Raw genomic sequence first — 22,159 nt, forward strand, 5'->3', positions numbered from 1 at the left:
GTAGTCGAGGAGCGCAGGGGAGACGTTCCTCCAGGGCCGATGTACAAACCCCGTTTCCATATGAGTTGGGAAATTGTGTTAGATGTAAATATAAACGGAATACAAAGATTTGCAAATCATTTTCAACCCATATTCAGTTGAATATGCTACAAAGACAACATATTTGATGTTCAAACTGATAAACATTTTTTTTTCCGCAAATAATCATTAACTTTAGAATTTGATGCCAGCTACACGTGACAAAGAAGTTGGGAAAGGTGGCAATAAATACTGATAAAGTTGAGGAATGCTCATCAAACACTTATTTGGAACATCCCACAGGTGTGCAGGCTAATTGGGAACAGGTGTGTGCCATGATTGGGTATAAAAACAGCTTCCCAAAAAATGCTCAGTCTTTCACAAGAAAGGATGGGGCGAGGTACACCCCTTTGTCCACAACTGCGTGAGCAAATAGTCAAACAGTTTAAGAACAACGTTTCTCAAAGTGCAATTGCACGACATTTAGGGATTTCAACATCTACGGTCCATAATATCATCAAAAGGTTCAGAGAACCTGGAGGAATCAGTCCACGTGAGCGGCATGGCCGGAAACCAACATTGAATGACCGTGACCTTCGATCCCTCAGACGGCACTGTACCAAAAACCGACACCAATCTCTAAAGGATATCACCACATGAGCTCAGGAACACTTCAGAAAACCAATGTCACTAAATACAGTTCGTCGCTACATCTGTAAGTGCAAGTTAAAGCTCTAGTATGCAAAGCGAAAGCCATTTATCAACAACATCCAGAAATGCCGTCGGCTTCTCTGGGCCCAAGATCATCTAAGATGGACTCATGCAAACTGGAAAAGTGTTCTGTGGTCTGACGAGTCCACATTTCAAATTGTTTTTGGAAATATTCGACATCGTGTCATCCGGACCAAAGGGGAAGCGAACCATCCACACTGTTATCGACGCAAAGTTCAAAAGCCAGCATCTGTGATGGTATGGGGGTGCATTAGTGCCCAAGGCATGGGTAACTTACACATCTTTGAAGGCACCATTAATGTACATACAGGTTTTGGAACAACATATGCTGCCATCTAAGCGCCGTCTTTTTCATGGACGCCCCTGCTTATTTCAGCAAGACAATGCCAAGCCACATTCAGCACGTGTTACAACAGCGTGACTTCTTAAAAAAAGAGTGCGGGTACTTTCCTGGCCCACCTGCAGTCCAGACCTGTCTCCCATCGAAAATGTGTGGCGCATTATGAAGCGTAAAATATGACAGCAGAGACCCTGGACTGTTGAACGACCGAAGCTCTACATAAAACAAGAATGGGAAAGAATTCCACTTTCAAAGCTTCAACAATTAGTTTCCTCAGTTCCCAATCGTTTATTGAGTGTTGTTAAAAGAAAAGGTGATGTAACATACTGGTGAACATGCCCTTTCCCTACTACTTTGGCACGTATTGCAGCCATAACATTCTAAGTTAATTATTATTTGCAAAAAAAAAAAATAAAGTTTATGAGTTTGAACATCAAATATCTTGTCTTTGTAGTGCATTCAATTGAATATGGGTTGAAAAGGATTTGCAAATCATTGTATTCCATTTATATTTACATCTAACACAATTTCCCAAATCATATGGAAACGGGGTTTGTACTTCGGGGGTAGCACCCTTCACTTTACCCGGCAGTAGGTCTTTACAGCTCTGGACTCGAGGGTGAATGACGAGGCCGGCGGTTTGTTGCAACTTTGTGACTTTATTGGTGTCTTGCACTAAGCCATCCATGAAGCTACTAGCACCTGCATGCACTCACTGTTACTGTTCCCTCACCTCTCTCGCCCACCCACTCACTGACGTCACTCACCTCACATGCTGTCATATCTTAAAGGGCCACACACACACATACGCTACTCTCATAACAGAGTTAAGAGCCGCATGAAACCAGCCAAAGGGCCGCATGAGGCTTCGCGGGCCGCGGGTTGGCCAGGTCTGCTTTACAGTGACACAAATACTAAGTTATTACTGAGGATAAGGCATAACACTGTTATTTTTTACTTTAATGCACTTAACAACACGCCTGCGGCAAAGGCGGTGTCTTGACCCAGGTCCGACAAACCGCCAAACACTGAAGAGGATCAATCCAGGTAAAGCTGCTGGTCCCGACCAGATACCAGGCTGTGCACTCAAGGAGTGTTCAGAACAACTAATGGATGTCCTTACCGACATATTCAACATCCCCCTGCAACAAGCTGTTGTGCCATCCTGCTACACAGGCTCAACAATCATCCCGGTTCCTAAAAAACAACCTTGAATGACTATCGCCCAGTAGCACTCACACTCATAATCATGAAGTGCTTTGAAAGGTCACATCACCTCCATCCTACCCCCTTTACTCGACCTGCTTCAATTTGCATATCGCCCAAACTGTTCCACAGAGAATGGCATATCCACACTTGGAAAAAAAGAATACAATGGTCCGGATGCTGTTTGTGGATTTCAGCTCTGCCTTCAATACCATAATCCCACAGTATCTGATCAACAAAATGGACCCACTAGGACAAAACTGGATACTTTTTAACGCACAGCCCTCAATTTAGGTAATAACATATCAGACACCATCATGCTGAGCACAGGCTCTCCGCTAAGGTGTGTTCTCAGCACCCTACTTTACACCCTGATGATACAATCAATGGAAGCAGTAAATTAATCAAGGCATCAAATACACACTCCAACAACTTTAAAACACTCTTGACAAGTTGTAAGCAAGTCTCAAAACATGTTCATATTCAGTTTAAGGCTCCCACCTACTTTCATTTATTTTTAAAATATTATTCAGGAGTGTGTTTTTATCAATTATTTATGCAATGATTTTCTTGAGCCAATTGGTGATAGCATTTATTAGTTGTTTTTTTTACAAATAAAACATCAAAATGTCACTTGAGTTGCACATTTAGCAACCGTAGACTGCACTGCATTAAAAACTGCACTTTATTAGTATTTACTTAGAAATATCTCAGTTATTTTAAGACATGTGCTCCACTTTCAACATGTTCTATTGTGATGTCTGAAAATCCATTTATCCATCCATTTTCTACCGCTTGTCCTTCTTGGGGTTGCGGGGGGTGCTGGAGCCTATCTCAGCTGCATGACTATTTAATTTGTTTTTTAAAAATCTTTTCACAAAACACATTTCAAAATAACATATTTAAGAGTTGTAATTATATTAACATACCGTGCTGTGAAATGGGGATATTTTGCCTTATGTTAAAATCTCATACCGGCCCATGCCTACCCACAACATGACCAATGACATCATTAATGATCTTACCAGAATTTGCTGAATCTGCTGCTCCAAAACTCTGACAGAGAAAGTTCACAACTTGATCTGCTTTCTGGATCAAAGACTCAAGATGATTGCCTGACAAAAATTAAACACACTGAAACTTAAAAATGGATCAACAACACATGTCTTTAACCCATAAGAAGCCATCCAACACTTTAAATCGGTCCTGTAATGTGACAGTCATGTGACAATGGCTTCCCCAAAATAGCTTTGTATCCTGTAAGCGTGCTCATTTCCAAAAGCTTATTTTTTACCATGACAACTTATTTTAAGACAATTTAACAATTGTAATGCTTTAAGATTAAAATCAGAGGTCGGTAGTGACGTGTAAAATTTACTTAAGTAACTTTTTGGATAAATTGTACTTGCCCAGCCATATTGGGCCATATTTGTCCATATTGCCCAGCCCTCATCTCAAACTAAACTGTAGCTTAGTTTGGGACGTTCTTTTTTTCCCCTCCTCTTTCCCCCATGTTTATCAATTTTTCTATCTTTTTTACGGGGCGCCGCCCATGTGTTGACCCGATCAATGTTACCGTTCTGCATGTCTGTTCTTGGATGGGTTTGAACTGAAAACGTACTTATTTTGTGCTTTTTAAGTGCATTTAAAAAAATTACATTCATCCATCTATCCATCCATTTGTGTCCTCAAAATTCTACACAAAAAAAAAATACACTTTTTCACACGGTTATTATTACCCCATAATAACCGTGTGAAAAAGTGTATTTTTTTTTTTTTTATTGTATTGAAAATAAAAATTAAACACTAAGAAATCACAAGCATTCACAGCCTTTGCTCAATACTTTGTTGATGCACCTTTGGCAGTATTTACAGCCTCATGTCTTTTTGAATACGATGCCACAAGCGTGGCACACCTAACTTTGGGCAGTTTTGCCCATTGCTCTTTGCAGCACCTCTCGAACGCCATCAGCTTGTATTGGAACTGTCAGTGCACAGTCATTTTTAGAGCTATTCAATTGGATTCAAGTATGGGTTCTGGCTGGGCCACTCAAGGATATTTACAGATTTGTCCTGAAGCCACTCCTTTGATATCTTCGCTGTGTGCTTAGGGTCGTTGTCCTGCTGAAAGATGAACCGTTGCCCCAGCCAGAGTTTAAGGCTGTGTCTACACTAAGCCGGATAACCCCTTAAACAAATAATTATTTAGCCGAAGCATCGTGCCAGCCACACTAAACCATCGTTTAAGGTAACCCTGCTTGGATAATTTATTACACGGGTAAGTGCGCTGTGTATTTCTTGAATCTCCGGCTCTTAGCTTTGTATGGAGTCATCGATCGTTTACAAACTGAGGAAGCGATGTCGGAAAGAACGCGCCACAGCCAGCTTCACAACAACCTGTTTCCACTCGGAGGTAAACACTAGAAAGATGGAGGCGAGTCATCCAGACATGCCGTGTTTCCCCTTCCTCTACATGTGCAGACGCTTGTGGAAATCACACATGAATACTTTAAGAGAAAGCAATTGCAGCTATTTCGGATACAACACTTCTCAGACGGCAAGAGAACTTTCGAATGTCCAGGTCAGCTGTGATTCTACACTGCCTGTGGCGCGTTCTTTCTGGTGTCACTTCCTGTGTGGGCGGGGTCTTTCTGGCGTCACTTCCTCTCCGAACTCACTTTGTAAATGATCAATGAGTCCATACAAAGCTAAGTGCCGGAGATTTAAGAATTATGCGGCTGACCCGTGTAAAAATTTGTCTGAGGAGGGGGACCTTAAACGATGGTTTAGTGTGACTGAGACGAGCTTAAGCTAAATAATTATTTGTTTAAGGGGTTAAACGTTTTAGTGTAGACATGGCCTAACAGTGCTGCTCTGTTGCAGGTTTTCATCCAGGATGCCTCTGTACATTGCTGCATTCTTTGTTCCCTCTATCCTGACTAGTCTCCCGGTTCCTGCAACTAAAAAAACATCCCCACAGCATGACGCTGCCACCACTATGCTTCACTGGCTGGATGGTAATGGCCTGGTGGTGAACGGTGCCTGGTTTGCTCCAAACATGACACCTTGCATTCACGCGAAAGAGTTCAATCTTTGACCAGGGAATTTTGCTTTTCGTGGTCTGGGGGTCTTTCAGGTGCATTTTGGCAAACATTTACAGAGGAATGGCTTCCGTCTGGCTATGCTAGTATACAGGACTGCTGGTTGTCCTTCTCTAAAGTTCTTCTGTCTCCACAGAGAAATGCTGTAGCTTTGACTGAGTGACCCTCTGGTTTTTGGTCACCTTCCTGGCGAGGGCCCTTCTCCCCCGATTGCTCAGTTTAGATGGCCAGCTAGCTCTAAGAAGAGTCCTGGTGGTTCCAAACGTATTTCATTACTGGATGATGGATACCACAGTGCTAATTGGGACCTTCAAGACAGAAGCTATGTTTCTGTAACTTTCCCCAGATTTGTGCCTCGAGACAATCCTGTTTCGGAGGTCCACAGACAATTCCTCCGACCTCATTTTTGGTTCGATATGGCATTACAGTACATTATGGGATATTGTGTGTCGGACAAAAATGATTTTATAAAATTTTGGAATAAGGCTGTAACATAACAAAATGTGGACAAAGTGAGCACTGTGAATATTTTCTGGATGCACTGTACTGTATTTGTAACATTATACATATTTTACATTATTTCGCAGTATTAAAAAAATATCACCAAGGTATTCATTTGGTCTGTGTTATATGTACCATCATTTGACTTAAAAAAGCTTTGGCTTCTCATTGGTTAAACTTCACTCCAGCACTTGATCTTGTTCACCTCTCAAAAGAGACTCCGTGAAGTTTGGCTTCTTTCTGTCAGAGGCAAGTAACGATATTTGTTCAGCAAACTGAAGCCGAAGATTTCTTAGACTCTGCTGGCTGTCCTCCTGAATATTGACATACAGTATGAACAAACAAAAAACAAGAAATTTGGATTTACCCTCAATTGCTTTTTTTAGGTCTAAGGTTGACTGCAATTAAAAGGTCCTGAAGGCTGATTGTTTGTGTGATTTGGAATGGAATGGAAATCCACAGTTGTGGTCAGTAGTGTACATACACTCGTCATTGGTAGGAATGTTTTATTTTTTTGGTCTACTTTGTTTATTTGACATTTTTTTTAGTTTTTGGTCTATTTATTTTAATAACACTAATAATAGATTTGATTTATAATGCAATTTTTTTCCTCATAATCTGAAATTGCTACAATAACAAGATTTTAAGAAAAAGTTTGCTTTTTATTTTGGAACCCTGCCTGTCATTCATGATCCTATGTGAGACAAGAACACACAACTTTCCCTTTTCTGTGCTTTCTAAAATAGGAAAAACTGCGTAAGACAGCTAACAATGCAAGTAATGGGGATTCATCTATTCTGCCTATAAAGCCCTCTAACCCGAAGAGCCTCCAGTGCCTTTAACACCATCCAGCCAATTCTGATGAGTGACAAGTTGCTCAGGATGGGTGTCAGTTCATTCACTCCCTCCTGGATCACTGACAACTTGTCTGACAGGCCCCAGCTTGTGCGACTGAGGAGTTCCCTGTCGGATACTGTGGTCAGTGGTGTAGGTGCTCCACAGGGAACTGTCCTGTCTCCATTCCTGTTCACCCTGTACACCTCAGACTTCCAGTGTAGCTCCAGGTACTGCCACCTGCAGAAATTCTCTGATGCCTCTGCTGTGGTCGGGTGTATCGGGGAAGGACAGGAATGGAGTACAGGACACTGATCGCTGACTTAGTGGAGTGGTCTCAGGCTAACCTTCTACTCCTGAATGTGGACAAGACCAAAGAGCTGGTCATTGACTTCAAGAAGAAAAGGACCCCAGGGGAGCCCATCATCATCCAGTGCCGGGAGGTGGCAGTAGTGGAGCAGTATAAGTACCTGGGAGTCAACCTGAACGGCAGACTGGACTGGAAGGACAACAGCAAGGCTGTAGAGAAGAAGGAGATGAGCAGATTCTTTATCCTGAGGAAGCTCAGATCCTTTAATGTATGCAGCAAGCTGTTGGAGATCTTTTATCTGTCTGTGGTGGCCAGTGCACTGTACTTTGCAGTGGTTTGCTGGGGTAGCAGCACTAGCAAAATGGACTCAAACCGGATAGACAAACTGATCCGTAAAGCCGGCCAAACTATTTGCACGCAGTTGGAGGCGTTTGTGTCAGGAAGGGACAGGAGGACACTGGACAAATTGCTCTCCATCATGGACAATCCTGCCCACCCACTCCACCGGACAATCGAGGGACAGCAGAGCTCATACTCCAACAGGCTCCCGCAGCTTTGCTCCCACTTCTTCATTCCACACTCCATCCAGCTGTATAATCACTCGCCATACAGCAATAGATGATATGTGTCTATTACCAGAGCGCTTCTAAGTTAGCAAACCTTTCTTTGTTTATAATGTATATTTTCTGTTATATTTACCTTTATTTGATCTATTCTTATATTTTTATGCTGACTTTTTTTTTCTCCTGCAGCTGTTATGTATACTGTTATCTTGTAAATGGTAACTGTGATTTGTTATATATTGTATATATTTTATATATATATATATATATATATATATATATATATATATATATATATATATATATATATATATATATATATCTATATATATATACCGGTACAGTATATACTGTATATATGTATATATTACATGTATGTTATATTGTTATTATGGTACATTTTGAGTCTACTTTTTTACCTTTTGTTTTCGCCCTCTTGTTGTGCCCTTGTGTGCATTATCTTTTCCATCATTTGTAACTAAGCTCCTGTGTGAAATACTTTCCCTTGTGGATCATTAAAGTTTGTCTAAATCTAAGTCTATATATAATTAATTTAACCACCCTAATCATGATGAGTGTATGTTAACTTCTGGCTGCAAGTGTAGGTATAAATATTTGAAGTGATGATCTTATGAAGTGCAGTAATTTCTCTAAAAAACTTCCTAAATGTACGTTGAAGATGATGGTGGACCTGTGATGGGGGCGGTGGCTCACTGAAGTCACAGTTTAGGATCCACGTTGGGTACTTCAGTTCTGGTTCTTCTAAACTGCTGACGGTCGAGTCGTCCATGTCCGCCTTGTTCCCAGTGACCCGGCCAAGTGAACGAAGCGACGGCGACATATCTGCGTCCTTTGCTGCTCTGTGCGCACACTGACAGATGTAGATAAATACACTCAAGTCAGAGTGGGATCCTACAATAAAGGTTCAAATCTTTGGCATTTGCATCCCCAGGAAAGAACATTTATTAATGCAGTAAACAATAATGGTATATATATTTATTTTAATTAATCAATTTGTGCTGTGATGCAACATTGATATGATTGCATAGCAAATAAATACAATTTAAAAGATACTTTAAGAAACATTTAACACAACTTTGAAGAATACTATTTGTTGCCTCGCTTCCTCAAATTGTATTTAACCATGAAATAATTCCCACTTCAGTGGTGACCCTGGGTTTTAACTCAGTCTTATTACCCTAACACACTGAAAAATATGTAATATTCCACAAGTCACATGGTCCACAGGAAGTTGCATAATTTGTATCCTCTGCAGGCCATTGTAAGACCAAAAATAAGTTCATATGGAGTGTATTTTATGTATCACGACTTTTGGCACCGTCCTCTTACCTACATTATTGTTCTTATGTTATTTGTTTATTTTCAAAACACTCCATATTCTTTTTACTGAATCACTGTAATGTGCACCATTTTAACATGCTATTAGCATAAATGCAACATGGCTTTATTTCATGTGCAGTGGTACCTTAGGATACGAGTGTCCCAACTTACGAGTTTTCGTGTTTCGAGCTGTCTGTTGGCTAATTGTTTGTTTTAGTTTGCAAGCATCTAGTTTAGTGGGTTCACTTTGGCATAGCAAATGTCACAGTTAACCCCGTAAGATCCACCCAAAAACATCTCGTCTTACTGGCTAGCATTAGCTTTTAGCTAGAGATCAACATAACATTTTGCTTTTTCAACCATGAAGAAACAAGACTGAGTGTAAAGAACAGTGCTGAGAAGAAGTGAACAAAAACATGACAGAGCGTGTTGCCAGCTGAAATGGTGAAGCAGTTGGCGCATAGCATTGCTAGTCTGCACCACAGTGAGGCAGAATGAGTTGATAAAGCTAGCCAAGGACGTTAAAATAATATGTATCTATTGCATTGATTTCAACTCATTTTAATTAAAGACGCTGTTGTGCAATACAAATTTTTTGAATACGAACACCAATTAATTTGGATTCCTAGGTACCACTGTAATTGATAGTTCTATGCTAAAAACTCACTCCTGTTACTTCAATTAGACATTTTTAGCTTCGGAGCCTTGTACAAAAATGAAATAAAGTTGCTTGAGATAAACCAATACACATTTTGGGTAGATTGTATGACCAAATTAGAATAGTTCTATGCTAAAAACTCACTCCTGTTACTTCAATTACACATTTTTAGCTTCGGAGCCTTGTACAAAAATGAAATAAAGTTGCTTGAGATAAACCAATACACATTTTGGGTAGATTGTATGACCAAATTAGAATTGAAAAAAAAAACAGAGTTTTAAATTCAATTTATGAGTTACAACAACCAAATGGCAATGATTAGGCGGAACAGCATTTTAACAGTTACGGCGCTAAAATAACTAATGGTAGTTACCGTTAAGCATCTGACAAAGGGGACATCTTGTTTTAAAGTGGGAACTTCTGGTTCTTTTTTGCACCTAGTGTATGGAAGAGAAGTGACAGAAACATTGTGTTAACATTCCAATGATCCACACAATGAGACATAGTAGTAAGGGTGTAACTGTACGACATCATCAATCAATTTATCAATCAAAGTTCACTTATATGGGCTATTCTACAAAGTGAGGTTGGAAATATTTTTAAATATTGTAAGTTGTATTCTCAAAATCTTGTCCATATATATATATTGTACAATATCTGCAGTACACATTTCTGTAAAAAGAAGTTAACTTGTATTTTCAGAATATTTGGGAATGTTTGCCATCTCCCCAAATTTGTCACTACCAAATCATAGTCTTCAAATATGCATAAGACATATTGTTACTCTGTTAATATCATGTTTAAAGGGGAACATTATCACCAGACCTATGTAAGCGTCAATATATACCTTGATGTTGCAGAAAAAAGACCATATATTTTTTTAACCGATTTCCGAACTCTAAATGGGTGAATTTTGGCGAATTAAACGCCTTTCTAATATTTGCTCTCGGAGCGATGACGTCACGTTGTGACGTCACATCGGGAAGCAATCCGCCATTTTCTCAAACACCGAGTCAAATCAGCTCTGTTATTTTCCGTTTTTTCGACTGTTTTCCGTACCTTGGAGACATCATGCCTCATTGGTGTGTTGTCGGAGGGTGTAACAACACGAACAGGGACGGATTCAAGTTGCACCAGTGGCCCAAAGATGCGAAAGTGGCAAGAAATTGGACGTTTGTTCCGCACACTTTACCGACGAAAGCTATGCTACGACAGAGATGGCAAGAATGTGTGGATATCCTGCGACACTCAAAGCAGATGCATTTCCAACTGCCGGAGTGAGTGTGTGAGCAATTCAGGGACAAAGGACCTCGGTAGCACGGCAAACAATGGCGGCAGTTTGTTCCCGCAGACGAGCGAGCTAAACCCCCTGGATGTCTTGGCTCACATCGACCCTAGCTTCCCTGGCCTGCTGACATCAACTCCAAAACTGGACAGATCAGCTTTCAGGAAAAGAGCGCGGATGAGGGTATGTCTACAGAATATATTAATTGATGAAAATTGGGCTGTCTGCACTCTCAAAGTGAATGTTGTTGCCAAATGTATTTCATATGCTGTAAACCTAGTTCATAGTTGTTAGTTTCCTTTAATGCCAAACAAACACATACCAATCGTTGCTTAGAAGGTGATCGCCGAATTCGTCCTCGCCTTCTCCCGTGTCGTTGGCTGTCGTGTCGTTTTCGTCGGTTTCGCTTGCATACGGTTCAAACCGATATGGCTCAATAGCTTCAGTTTCTTCTTCAATTTCGTTTTCGCTACCTGCCTCCACACTACAACCATCCGTTTCAATACATTCGTAATCTGTTGAATCGCTTAAGCCGCTGAAATCCGAGTTTGAATCCGAGCTAATGTCGCTATAGCTTGCTGTTCTTTCCGCCATGTTTGTTTGTGTTGGCTTCACTATGTGACGTCACAGGAAAATGGACGGGTGTTTATAACGATGGTTAAAATCAGGCACTTTGAAGCTTTTTTTAGGGATATTGCGTGATGGGTAAAATTAAAAAAAAAACTTCGAAAAATATAATAAGTCACTGGGAACTGATTTTTAATGGTTTTAACCATTCTGAAATTGTGATAATGTTCCCCTTTAATTAACTTGTGTAAAGATTATTTAAAAAAATAATTATTGAGGTTTTTCACATAAAATCCATAAAAATTTACTTTCGAGCACATTTTCTGACTTTAATATATGAAATTCTTTAAAATATGCATGCAATCTTTCTTTTTAAAATGAATAACAATGATCAGATTGATTTCAGAGTTAATGATTTCTAAAATTTAAAATACATATAACCAATCAATATCATAACATTTTAGTTGGTAACTCAATATACTTATTTTTCTTTGTAAACACCCAGTGTTTCGGTAGGGGCCGCACATGTTTCGGTAATGACGACTATTTTGTTTGCATGGTTGTATCATATTCCCTCAAACTTATTGCTTAATATTAACTTATAACATGCTTGATGTTGGAAATATTGCAAACACTTATGTTTTGTGGTCAATACAATAATTTATTTTTGGAGAAAACTGTTAGTATCAGTTGAAAATAAGAACCCACATGGGTTCAGTATTCAGTGGCAGCACGGTGAAGCAGTGGTTAGCGCTCGTGCCTCACAGAGAGAAGGCCCTAGGTTCCATTGCTGAGGTCTTTCTGCGTGGAGTTTGCATGTTTTTCCCGCGATTGTGTGGGTTCTCTCTGGGTACTTCGGCTTCCTCCCACCTCCAAAAACATACAACTGGGGATAGGACACTAAATTGACCCTGGTGTGTCAATGTGAGTATGAATGTTGTCTGTGTTGGCCCTGCGACTTGTCCAGGGTGTACCCTGCCTTCTGCCGGAGTGCAGCTGAGATAGGCTTCAGCCACCCTGCGACCCCAAGAGGGGCACGCGGTAGAAAGCGGATGCATTCCGTATTTAGGCAAGAAAAAAACACTTTATATTACTGTCAGGCTTCTGAAAATGTGCATTACTTTGGCTCCGTTTACACTGGACACCAAATCAGATTGGATAATTTTTGCAAAGTCGAAACGCTCCAAAGTGCTTCAAATCTGATATTTTTGTATCACATTGGGCCACATCAGATTCTGTTTGGAATCTGATCTTTTCAAATCTGACTGCAGTTCAAACGGCAATTTAACCTGTTTGCGAGTTTTACTTCATCTTTGTTTGAGCTACGTCATTCGTGTGTGCAGCACGATCACTTTTCTTTTTGGAATTATTTTCTTCTTCCTGCAGTTGTTTTCTATAATCTGACTACTTCCTCTACACAACAGCCACGTCACTAACCCAATAACACATTCATCTGTGGTGTCCATGTTTTCTCCTGTAGTAGTGACTTCCTTGTTCATTTAAAGAATCCAGTCAACTTCCTTTGTTTTCACTAAATCAAACTGCACATGCGACATCGAGGCCACATTGGGGTCTGTGCGCGTTTATACTGGAGTCTGATAAAGATCGCCTTACACAGTCAGCTGTAAAAACCGATCTCGAAAAAATCCGATATGGTCCACTTTGCCCTGCAGTGTAAATGTAGTCTTTGACCTCCAGGTCAAAGACTAGCCTTCCTTTGCTCCGTGGCCGATAAATCGTTGATGACTTCAAACTTTCTTTCTTCCTTTATTTTCTTCCTTTTTTCTTATTCCTTCTTCAAATATTATTGGTGTTAACTGGGTCAGCCTTCACTCTTTCTATTCTCTCAACCTTTCTTTTCCACTTTTTTAATTTAGTCTTGGCATGTTGGTGTTAGGATTCTTTCTTGCTGAACTCTTCAATTACAGATAGAAAGCAGCATTACATTAAAAACATGCTTACTTGCTTTAAATTGATTATGTAAACAATGATTCTTCAAAATAATCACTTATTTTAAGACTTTGTGAACACAACAATGTGACCTCAGAGTATGTTGAGGTAACGTGCGGTGTTCCACAGGGTTCGGTTCTTTGCCCTGCACTCTTCAGCATGTATATGCTGCCGCTCGGTGACATCATATGCAAATACGGTGTTAGCGTTCACTGTTATGCTGATGACACTCAACTTTACATGCTCCAAAAGCTGACTTACACGCCAGATTGTAATCACCTGGAGCAATGTCTAAATAAAATTAAACAATGGATATCCAGCAAATTTTTGCATCTTAACGCCAAGAAAACAGAAATGTTTATTATCGGTCTTGCTAGACCCCGGCACTTATTCAATAATACCACCTTTGACAACAAAACAATTACACAAAGCGACTCGGTAAAGAATCTCGGTATTATTTTCGACCTAACGCTCTCGTATGAGCCACACATTAAGAGTGTTACTAAAACAGTCTTCTTTCATCTCCGTAATATTGCTCAAATTTGTCCCATTTTGTCCACCACCAACAATGTGATAATTATTCACACGTTCGTTACATCTCGTCTCGATTACTGTAACATATTATTTTTGGGTCTACCTATGTCTAGCATTAAAAGATTACAGTTTGTACAAAATGCAACTGCCAGACTTTTGACAAGGACAAGAAAGTTTGATCATATTACGCCTATACTGGCTCACCTTCACTGGCTTCTTGTGCACTTAAGATGCGACTAAAGTTTTACTACTTACATATAAAATACTAAACGGTCTTGCTCCATCCTATCTAGCTGATTGTATTGTACCATATGTCCCGGCCAGAAATCTCCGTTCTAAGAACGCCGGCTTATTAATGATTCCCAGAGCCCAAAAAAAGTCTGCAGACTTTAGAGCGTTTTCTATTCGGGCTCCAGTACTCTGGAATAATCTACGTCAGTAGAACCTCCCAATGGACTGGACTTTCACATTATTAAGTCGGAACCAGCGGTGGACCACTTCTTATCCATCAGTCAGTCGGTGACGTCTTGGCGCCCCGACTTGACTACATGCAAGAGGATCCCCTTGCTGACATCTATATGGACTGGACTCTCACGTTATTAACCGTACCCACTGAGCATCCATTGCACCGGGTGGAAGAGAAGGGTTGTCCTCACATCTGCGGTCCCTCCCAAGGTTTCTCATTGTTACCATTGGGTTGAGTTTTTTGTTGCCCAGATGTGGGATCAGATCCAAGGATGTCGTTGTGGCTTGTGAAGCCCTTTGAGGCATTTGTGATTAGGGGCTATATAAATTAACTTTGATTGATTGATTTATAGATTGATCGGCATCATTTTCACTTTTTCAGAACATTTTCCAAAGCAATCATACTTTTTTCCGTGCATAATCTTTGATAATGTAGTTTTGTCATCTCCGTTTCCCTTTCCTGTAGTTTCTGTCGTAGACTGTGAAAACTGGTAGATGATAACTGATGTTGGTTATCAGCAGACCACTTGTAGTATTATTATCAATATGACCTTAAGTCATAGCAGACCACCACATTTTTTTAGCTGTGATAGCTGGACTTTAACTGCAATCCAGAGCCTTGTTACTACAAAAGCAAAGCCTGTACTTCCTGTGATTTGATCTTTTGATCTGTCCCTGAATATTGGAGTAAACTGTATTACGTATTGAAACGGTCTTCCATCACTGCTGCACTTCCACTCAGCCTTTGACATTTTGCTATGGCCATATATCCACTTTTGCTATGGCCATAAATCCATCAAAACCGCAGGGAACAACCATGGAGGAACAACTGTTGAAAATTGGTAAAGACAACTTTTTTGTGTTAATCTCATGTGTCCTGCTATTTTCCTGCATGCTCTTCCATGCACAATAGTTATATTTAGCACCCTCACTGACAGCACAATAACATCACCCTTCTTGTTGAATGCTGCATTTCAGAGTGACCTCTGAGACTCACCCAGTACTGCATAATCAATTGCTTATTTCTCATCTGCAATGGCATTTCCCCCATCTCTACCTGTAGTGCAGAAAGAGGAGTTGTCCTTAGAGCTCCACAACACAGTCTCAGTGCTTGTGTCGCAACTGTTTCCAATTTCTTTAACACACTTTTTGCTGCTGACCCATATTCAATACATCCATAATATAAAATTGCCCTTACTATAATTGTATAAAACATTTTGATAGCTGCTGTGCAGGCACCCCACTCTACTGCAGCCAAACATCTTATCACACTCAATTTTGTTTTACACCTGGAAACAATGCTGGCAACATACGTTTCATGTTAGCTTAGCATCCATCCCCATTCCCAAAATCTTAAATTGATTTACTCGTTCTATTAGTTGGCCATACAATGTAACGGGAGCAAGGATTCTTAATTTTCCGCAAAAACCTTATTGTTTTAGTCTTTCCAACTAAAAATTTTAAACCCCACCGGTAAGACCATTCTTGCACCACACTTACTACCTCTTGAATTTCATTTGTGATGTGATAAACATTTCTACTACGTTTCCATAAAGCTCCACCATCTTCATATAATGACCGCCCAATACTGCCTCAACACACTCAAAGATATCATTAGTCATAAAAGAAAAAAAGGTTGGGCTAATCACATTCCCTGGACAAGTACCATTTTCCACTTAGTATATTCTTGACAGCTCAGATCCAACTCTAACCTATATACACTAATTTAGTAAAAAAATTAAATATTTAACCCATCTCCAAGTTTGACCCAATATACCCATCAACCTTAACTTAATTAATAGTCCCCTTTTTCTGGACCATGTCGTAAGCCTTCTGTACATAAAAAAAAGTGCCAACACTGACTCTGACAAGCCTGAGCTTTCTTTATATCAGGTTCCAAACATGTTACCCCTTCCTCTCTTTAACCCACTCTCTCCAAAAAAATTGGTAATCATCCTAGCCGTCGAATCGCTGTAAACTTTAATATTTGTCCAGCTCCTTTGACAAAAATTACTCTTGTTTCTGGATCTCTATTTAACTTGATATTTTGATGATTTTGAAGTTGGCGCTCCAAGTTTCCTGATTTTCCCCTGATTCCACAAGTCACATGCTTTCTTGGCGAAGTCATTGCGCTTATTCATGTAAACATTTGTACCCTTTAGCTTCTAACACTGTTTCAGCTGTGACATTTTGGATAACCAGAGAGGTGTTGTTGTTTCTTCCATTCATTGGAATGCATGTGTCGATGGTGTTAATATTGACATCAATTTCCTTTAATTGCAGAAAATGTACCACTTTTGTTCTACTGAATCTGGTTATCCTCTTTTATCCACAGCACTGACATAAGATCTAGCAATAATACGCAGCCCTGTCATAATTATATCATTCATTTGTTTATCTTGATCCATATAATTTATGATATATTTTGTAGACATGTTGGATTGAACTGAATTGTTGTTGTCAAAGTAGTCATTCTCTTGGTTGTGTCTTTTATGCACACACTCAGGCTCCCCGAGCCAAATCTACTTTTGGTCGCCAAGAGTTTATCGCTGTTGATTTGGTGGCGGGCCTGACCGTGGTAAAAAAATGTCTGCAAAGTGAGAATTCCATCTATGCATTTTCTACCGCTTGTCCCTTACGGGGTCGCGGGGGGTGCTGAAGCCTATCCCAGCTGCACACGGGCGGAAGGCAGGGTACACCCTGGACAAGTCGCCACCTCATCGCAGGGCCAACACAGATAGACAGACAACATTCACACTCACATTCACACACTAGGGCCAATTTAGTGTTGCCAATCAACCTATCCCCAGATGCATGTCTTTGGAGGTGAGAAGAAACCGGAGTACCCGGAGGGAACCCACGCAGTCACGGGGAGAACATGCAAACTCCACATAGAAAGATCCCGAGCCCAGGATTGAACCCAGGACCTTTGTATTGTGAGGCACACGTACTAACCCCTGTCCCATTATCAATTAAAAATGTTTTAAAAATGTAAATACGTTTTAACATGAAGAAAGCCATTTACACATGAAATGACACCTACAAAGTCAAGCTGCAAAATTCAAAGCGCAATGTGGCAAGGGACAACTGTGTTACAATACTTACTAAGCTGCACCAAAATGGGGCCAAAATCAAAATCTTATTTAGGGCCACTAAAAGCCACAAAAAAGTAGAGGTGTGCTTTCTATCCCTCAATTGATGTGTACTGTGTGGGAGAATAGCGATTTACTGATGATGTAAAATACATGTAGCATTACACCCAAAAAAAGTACTAGAGTTTGAACCTGCAGCTCCTGCAATTTCTGCTTGAGCGTAGGTAGGACATGTCATCTCTTGCTGGGCTTCCTGGTCTGGATGGGATGTGTGTGTTTGAAGGCACAGATTGAGACAGGACACCTGAAACAGCCAAAAAAACACATCACTAAAATAGACAATTACAAATGTGCAGAGCTACGCATTCAGAGTTCTGAAAACGCTGGTTAATTGTTGGTGTGTAGGCGATGCATTTACACACCTTGGATGAAGGCGGTCGTGTGAGTGACAGGCATGGAACCATCACGGGGGACGGACAGCAGCTCGTCTGTTGTCATTGAAAGTCGGTCATGGTTGTCACGGTGACGGAGGGAACTGACAGGTAGGGTCAGGAAATCCACATCTTTACTAGTTAAACGCTCCCTGTGAACTACAAGTAGAATTAGAAGAAAACAAATATTAAAAGAAATAATACTTAAATTGTGGGTAAAATAAGTATTTCATAAAATTCTGATTTAGTAAGATACAAAGATATGAACAGTAGGCCTACATCATGTTTATGGTAGGTTTAACGTAAAAGACAGACACCAGTAAGCTAGTTGCCCCATTATTTAGCTAGCTTTTTTTGTAAATGTAGCGGCCTAAAATGCCCGAATTTGCTGCAGCTTTTTTAAAAAGTTGCAATGCTTTAAAGGCTTGTTTTCAATTATATTAAATTATTGTGATTTATTGAATTTTTTATCAATGTTTCAAGTATTTTTGTAACCTTAACCTTAGAAAGCACAAGATTTAAAAAAAAATTGGAAAACCAATACCAAATTAAAATTGTACTTATTTTTTGCCGAGACTTAAAAGTAGACATTGTACTTTTCTATTTAAATATAATTAATAATGGTAATAATTAATTTTAATTATAGAAAGAAACCACCATTTTAGATGGTAAGTGAGAGCCAGTGAGAGATTATCATCACACTTCAACATCTTTGTGTAAATGGTGCTTCTTTGCTAAGTCTGCATTACAAATGAGAATCTGTTCCTCATTGTCTTGCCCTAAATAAAAAAAAAAAAATGTAAACTAGGAAGCGAGAACACCAGTTTGTTGCTTAATGTTTTTAGACTGCATTACCCAAAAGCATTAGCGCTGTCAACAGGAACTCAACAAACATACATTTTGTTTAGACACTTGTAGGGTTGCACGGTATACCAATACTAATAAAGTAGCACGGTACTAATTAATTAAAAAAGGAACTTTACTGCCTTTAAAAAAATACCACTACTTTTTTTGTCATGGACATGCATTGGCCCTGCGGCGAGGTGTCGACTTGCCCAGGGTGTACCTTGCCTTCCGCCCGAGTGAAGCGGTGATAGGCTAGAGCCCCCCGGCGAACCCGAAAGGGACAAGCGGTATAAATGGATGGAGGGATGATGGCCCGTCATTATGACATTGCTGGTCATATGAGCCGAGGCCAATGTGAGTCTACACACACAAAGTACTCCCAAGCGCAAACAGTTCAGTTCAGTTCAGTTCCGTTCAGTTTCAGTTGATTTCGAACATGATTACGATACAATGTAATGCATCACATATTTCCAGTTGTTTTTTTACAGCCCGTCCGAAAAGGAGTAGGAAGAAGCTGAGCTTATTTAATCCTACCCCTCTTCATACCATAGAAATTGTATCCCATTTCCTTGTTCTCTGTAACAGAAAAGTGAAAAAATAAGTAATAAATAAATAATATACCATAGTAAGTAAACAAATATTAAATACATAAATAATCTTTATCTCAAAAGAAAAAAAAGGGTTCAAGATGTTCAGCATAATTATTGTTCTGTGTACTTTGTGAACACTTGTTTGAACGGTCTCTTAAACTGAATCATATTGGTGCTTTGTTTGATTCCTTTGGTTAATCCATTCCATAATTTAATTCCACATACAGATATGCTAAAGGTTTTAAGTGTTGTACGCGCATGCAAATGTTTTAAATTAGTTTCCTCTAAAGTTATATTTCTCTTCTTTTGTTGAGAAGAATTGTTGTACATTCTTGGGTAGCAGGTTATAGTTTGCTTTGTACACAATTTTAGCTGTATACGAATTTAGCAAATCGTCGAATTTCAATATTTGTGATTTAAAAAAAAGGGCTTTGTATGTTCTCTATATCCAACATTATGTATTAGTTTAATTGATCTTTTTTGTAACACCGTTTGTGAATGAACCGCACATTTGTAGTTGTTTCCCCATATTTCTACACAATAACTCAGATATGGTAACACCAGCAAGAAGTAAAGAATATGAAGTGATTTACATATTTTGCTTAATTCATTATTGACGTGTTTCTTGCCACTTTTTTACATGAGGTTTCCAATTCATTTTATCATCTATTTTACACCCAAAAATGTGTTTTCTTTTACCCTTTCAATATCTACTCCGTCTATTTGCTTTCTACTTTTACCAAATAGCATTATTTTAGTTTTACTGAGATTCAAAGATAGTCTGTTTTTGTCAAACCATCTTTTTAATTTGTTCATTTCTTCTGTAATTATTTGTATTAGATTTTGTGTGTTCTCTTTTGAACAAAACACAGTTGTTTCTGTGAGGAACTCGCATGGCTGCTGTTTGTGTGACCCCAAGATGCAAGAACCAGGAGGAGGATGAGCAGGTAAGATGACTTTAATTAACAAACAGAGAAATGAACGCAGTCTTGCATGAACGTTCCAACATAAAGAGTCTATCATCGATCACTGAGGAGTGCTCGAGACCAAGCATAAATAGGATACATGTTGATTGGCAGCAGGTGTGGACCGGCTGCCAATCAACGGCAGGTAAAGAAAAAACAGTGCTCAGCGGAACAAACAGGAAATATAACAAAATAAGAGCACTGACAGGAAGTAAATACAAAAACAAGGACACAAACAGAAATTAAGTGACAGATCGTCACAGGACACCCCCCCTCAAGGAACAGATTCCAGATGTTCCCTGGAAACAAGAGCGGTCAAAAATCCCAAAATTACGGGAGCGTGGAGAGAGGACTTGGCGGAGGGTCGCCAGGCCAAGTGTCCCCGCAGCCAGCGAGGGAAAGTCAGGTGGCGGCGACGCGTTGAACGCCGCTGGAACTGGCAAGGCGGGCGACCATGGAACGGCCACATTAGTGGCCGACAAGGAGGTGGAAGCGCATGGTACCTGAGCACCAACAGCTGCGACGGTCCACACGCAAGTTCTGCAGATCGCTGCCGACAGCGCGGAGGAAGTCCATAACACCGCCGCATCTTTGGCGGATGAAGAGGAAGTCGCGCAGCCGGCGGTGACGATGATGACGACAGCGCCATGGGAGGAGTTGTCGACCATGATGACGACCATGAAGATGGCGGCGCCGTGCGAAAGCCCGCCAGAGACGATGATGTCTCCGTGGGAGGAGACGATGGCGGGGATGACCCGCTTGGCTGCACCGCTGCGGGTAGTAGCTCCCCCTCCACTAGGCGGCTGCCAGACGCCGTCCACCACTGGGCGAAGGAGTTCCGGGTTGTCGGTGTCCCCCGGTGCGATAGCCAGGGACAGGCGGTAGGGGGCCAGTAGGAGGGAAAAGGACACGTCCCTCGCCGAGTCCCAGCAGGAGGCCAGGAGGGACATCACGGTGGGCTCCACTGGAGCCTTCACCGGACTGGCAGGACGAGCGGGTGCTGGCAGGATGAGCAGCCGTGGTGCAGCTGCTGGAAGCCGCCTAGGAGCTGGAACAGGTGCTGGGGGTTCAGCCGGTGTTGGGCGTCGTGGCGCCGCGACCGGCGTAAGACGCGGGGCTGAGACCGGCGTGCGACGCGGTGTGGGAACCGGAGGTCGACGCGTCTGCACAGGCGATTGTCGTGGAGCCGGGACAGGACGCACAGCAGGCGATGGGGAAGATGGCGGCGGTGGCCACGCCGGTCGGAGATCCGGAACCGGCGGCCTAGCCGGGAGGAGGGAAGGCTGCGGTAACCGCGCCGGTCGGAGAGCCGGAACCGGAGGCCAAGCCGGGAGGAGGGAAGGCGACGGTGGCCGCGCCGGTCGGAGAGCCAGAACCGGCGGTCGAGGCGGAGGGAGAAGGTCAGAGCCTGCTGTGGGCTGGGACCGCACAAACCTGGCTTTTAAGTCCTCCAAGAATTGTGTGGTCCAGAACGTCGGCTGTGCATCGCCAACAGGGGTTCTCGCGAGGACACAATCTTCTGGCTCGATGATACTGTGAGGAACTCGCATGGCTGCCGTTTGTTTGACCCCAAGATGCAAGAACCAGGAGGAGGATGAGCAGGCATGATGACTTTAATTAACATAAACAGAGAAATGAACGTTCCAACATAAAGAGTCTATCATCGAGCACTGAGGAGTGCTCGAGACCAAGCATAAATAGGATACATGTTGATTGGCAGCAGGTGTGGACCGGCTGCCAATCAACGGCAGGTGAAGAAAAAAACAGTGCTCAGCGGAACAAACAGGAAATATAACAAAATAAGAGCACTGACAGGAAGTAAATACAAAA

The 22,159-nt window shown here is 41.1% G+C and overlaps 1 protein-coding gene across 3 annotated transcripts in view; it reads right to left on the reverse strand.

Annotated features, from left to right (window-relative positions):
- The window catches only part of lg20h18orf54 (linkage group 20 C18orf54 homolog), an 81,145-nt gene that overhangs the window by 40,809 nt on the left and 18,177 nt on the right, over positions 1 to 22,159 (reverse strand). For all 3 annotated transcript variants that reach the window (XR_009817430.1, XM_061980590.1, XM_061980589.1), the window contains exons 4-9: positions 17,920 to 18,087; positions 17,690 to 17,801; positions 9,978 to 10,041; positions 8,297 to 8,476; positions 6,104 to 6,212; positions 3,322 to 3,411 (exon numbers count right to left, since the gene is read on the reverse strand). Coding sequence is in view for 2 of the 3 variants with exons in the window: in XM_061980590.1 (XP_061836574.1) it covers positions 3,322 to 3,411; positions 6,104 to 6,212; positions 8,297 to 8,476; positions 9,978 to 10,041; positions 17,690 to 17,801; positions 17,920 to 18,087 (723 nt within the window). In the remaining variant the exon portion in view is untranslated. The remainder of the gene's footprint in view (positions 1 to 3,321; positions 3,412 to 6,103; positions 6,213 to 8,296; positions 8,477 to 9,977; positions 10,042 to 17,689; positions 17,802 to 17,919; positions 18,088 to 22,159) is intronic.

This window comes from Nerophis lumbriciformis, linkage group LG20, assembly GCF_033978685.3.
Source record: "Nerophis lumbriciformis linkage group LG20, RoL_Nlum_v2.1, whole genome shotgun sequence".
Taxonomy (NCBI): domain Eukaryota; kingdom Metazoa; phylum Chordata; class Actinopteri; order Syngnathiformes; family Syngnathidae; genus Nerophis; species Nerophis lumbriciformis.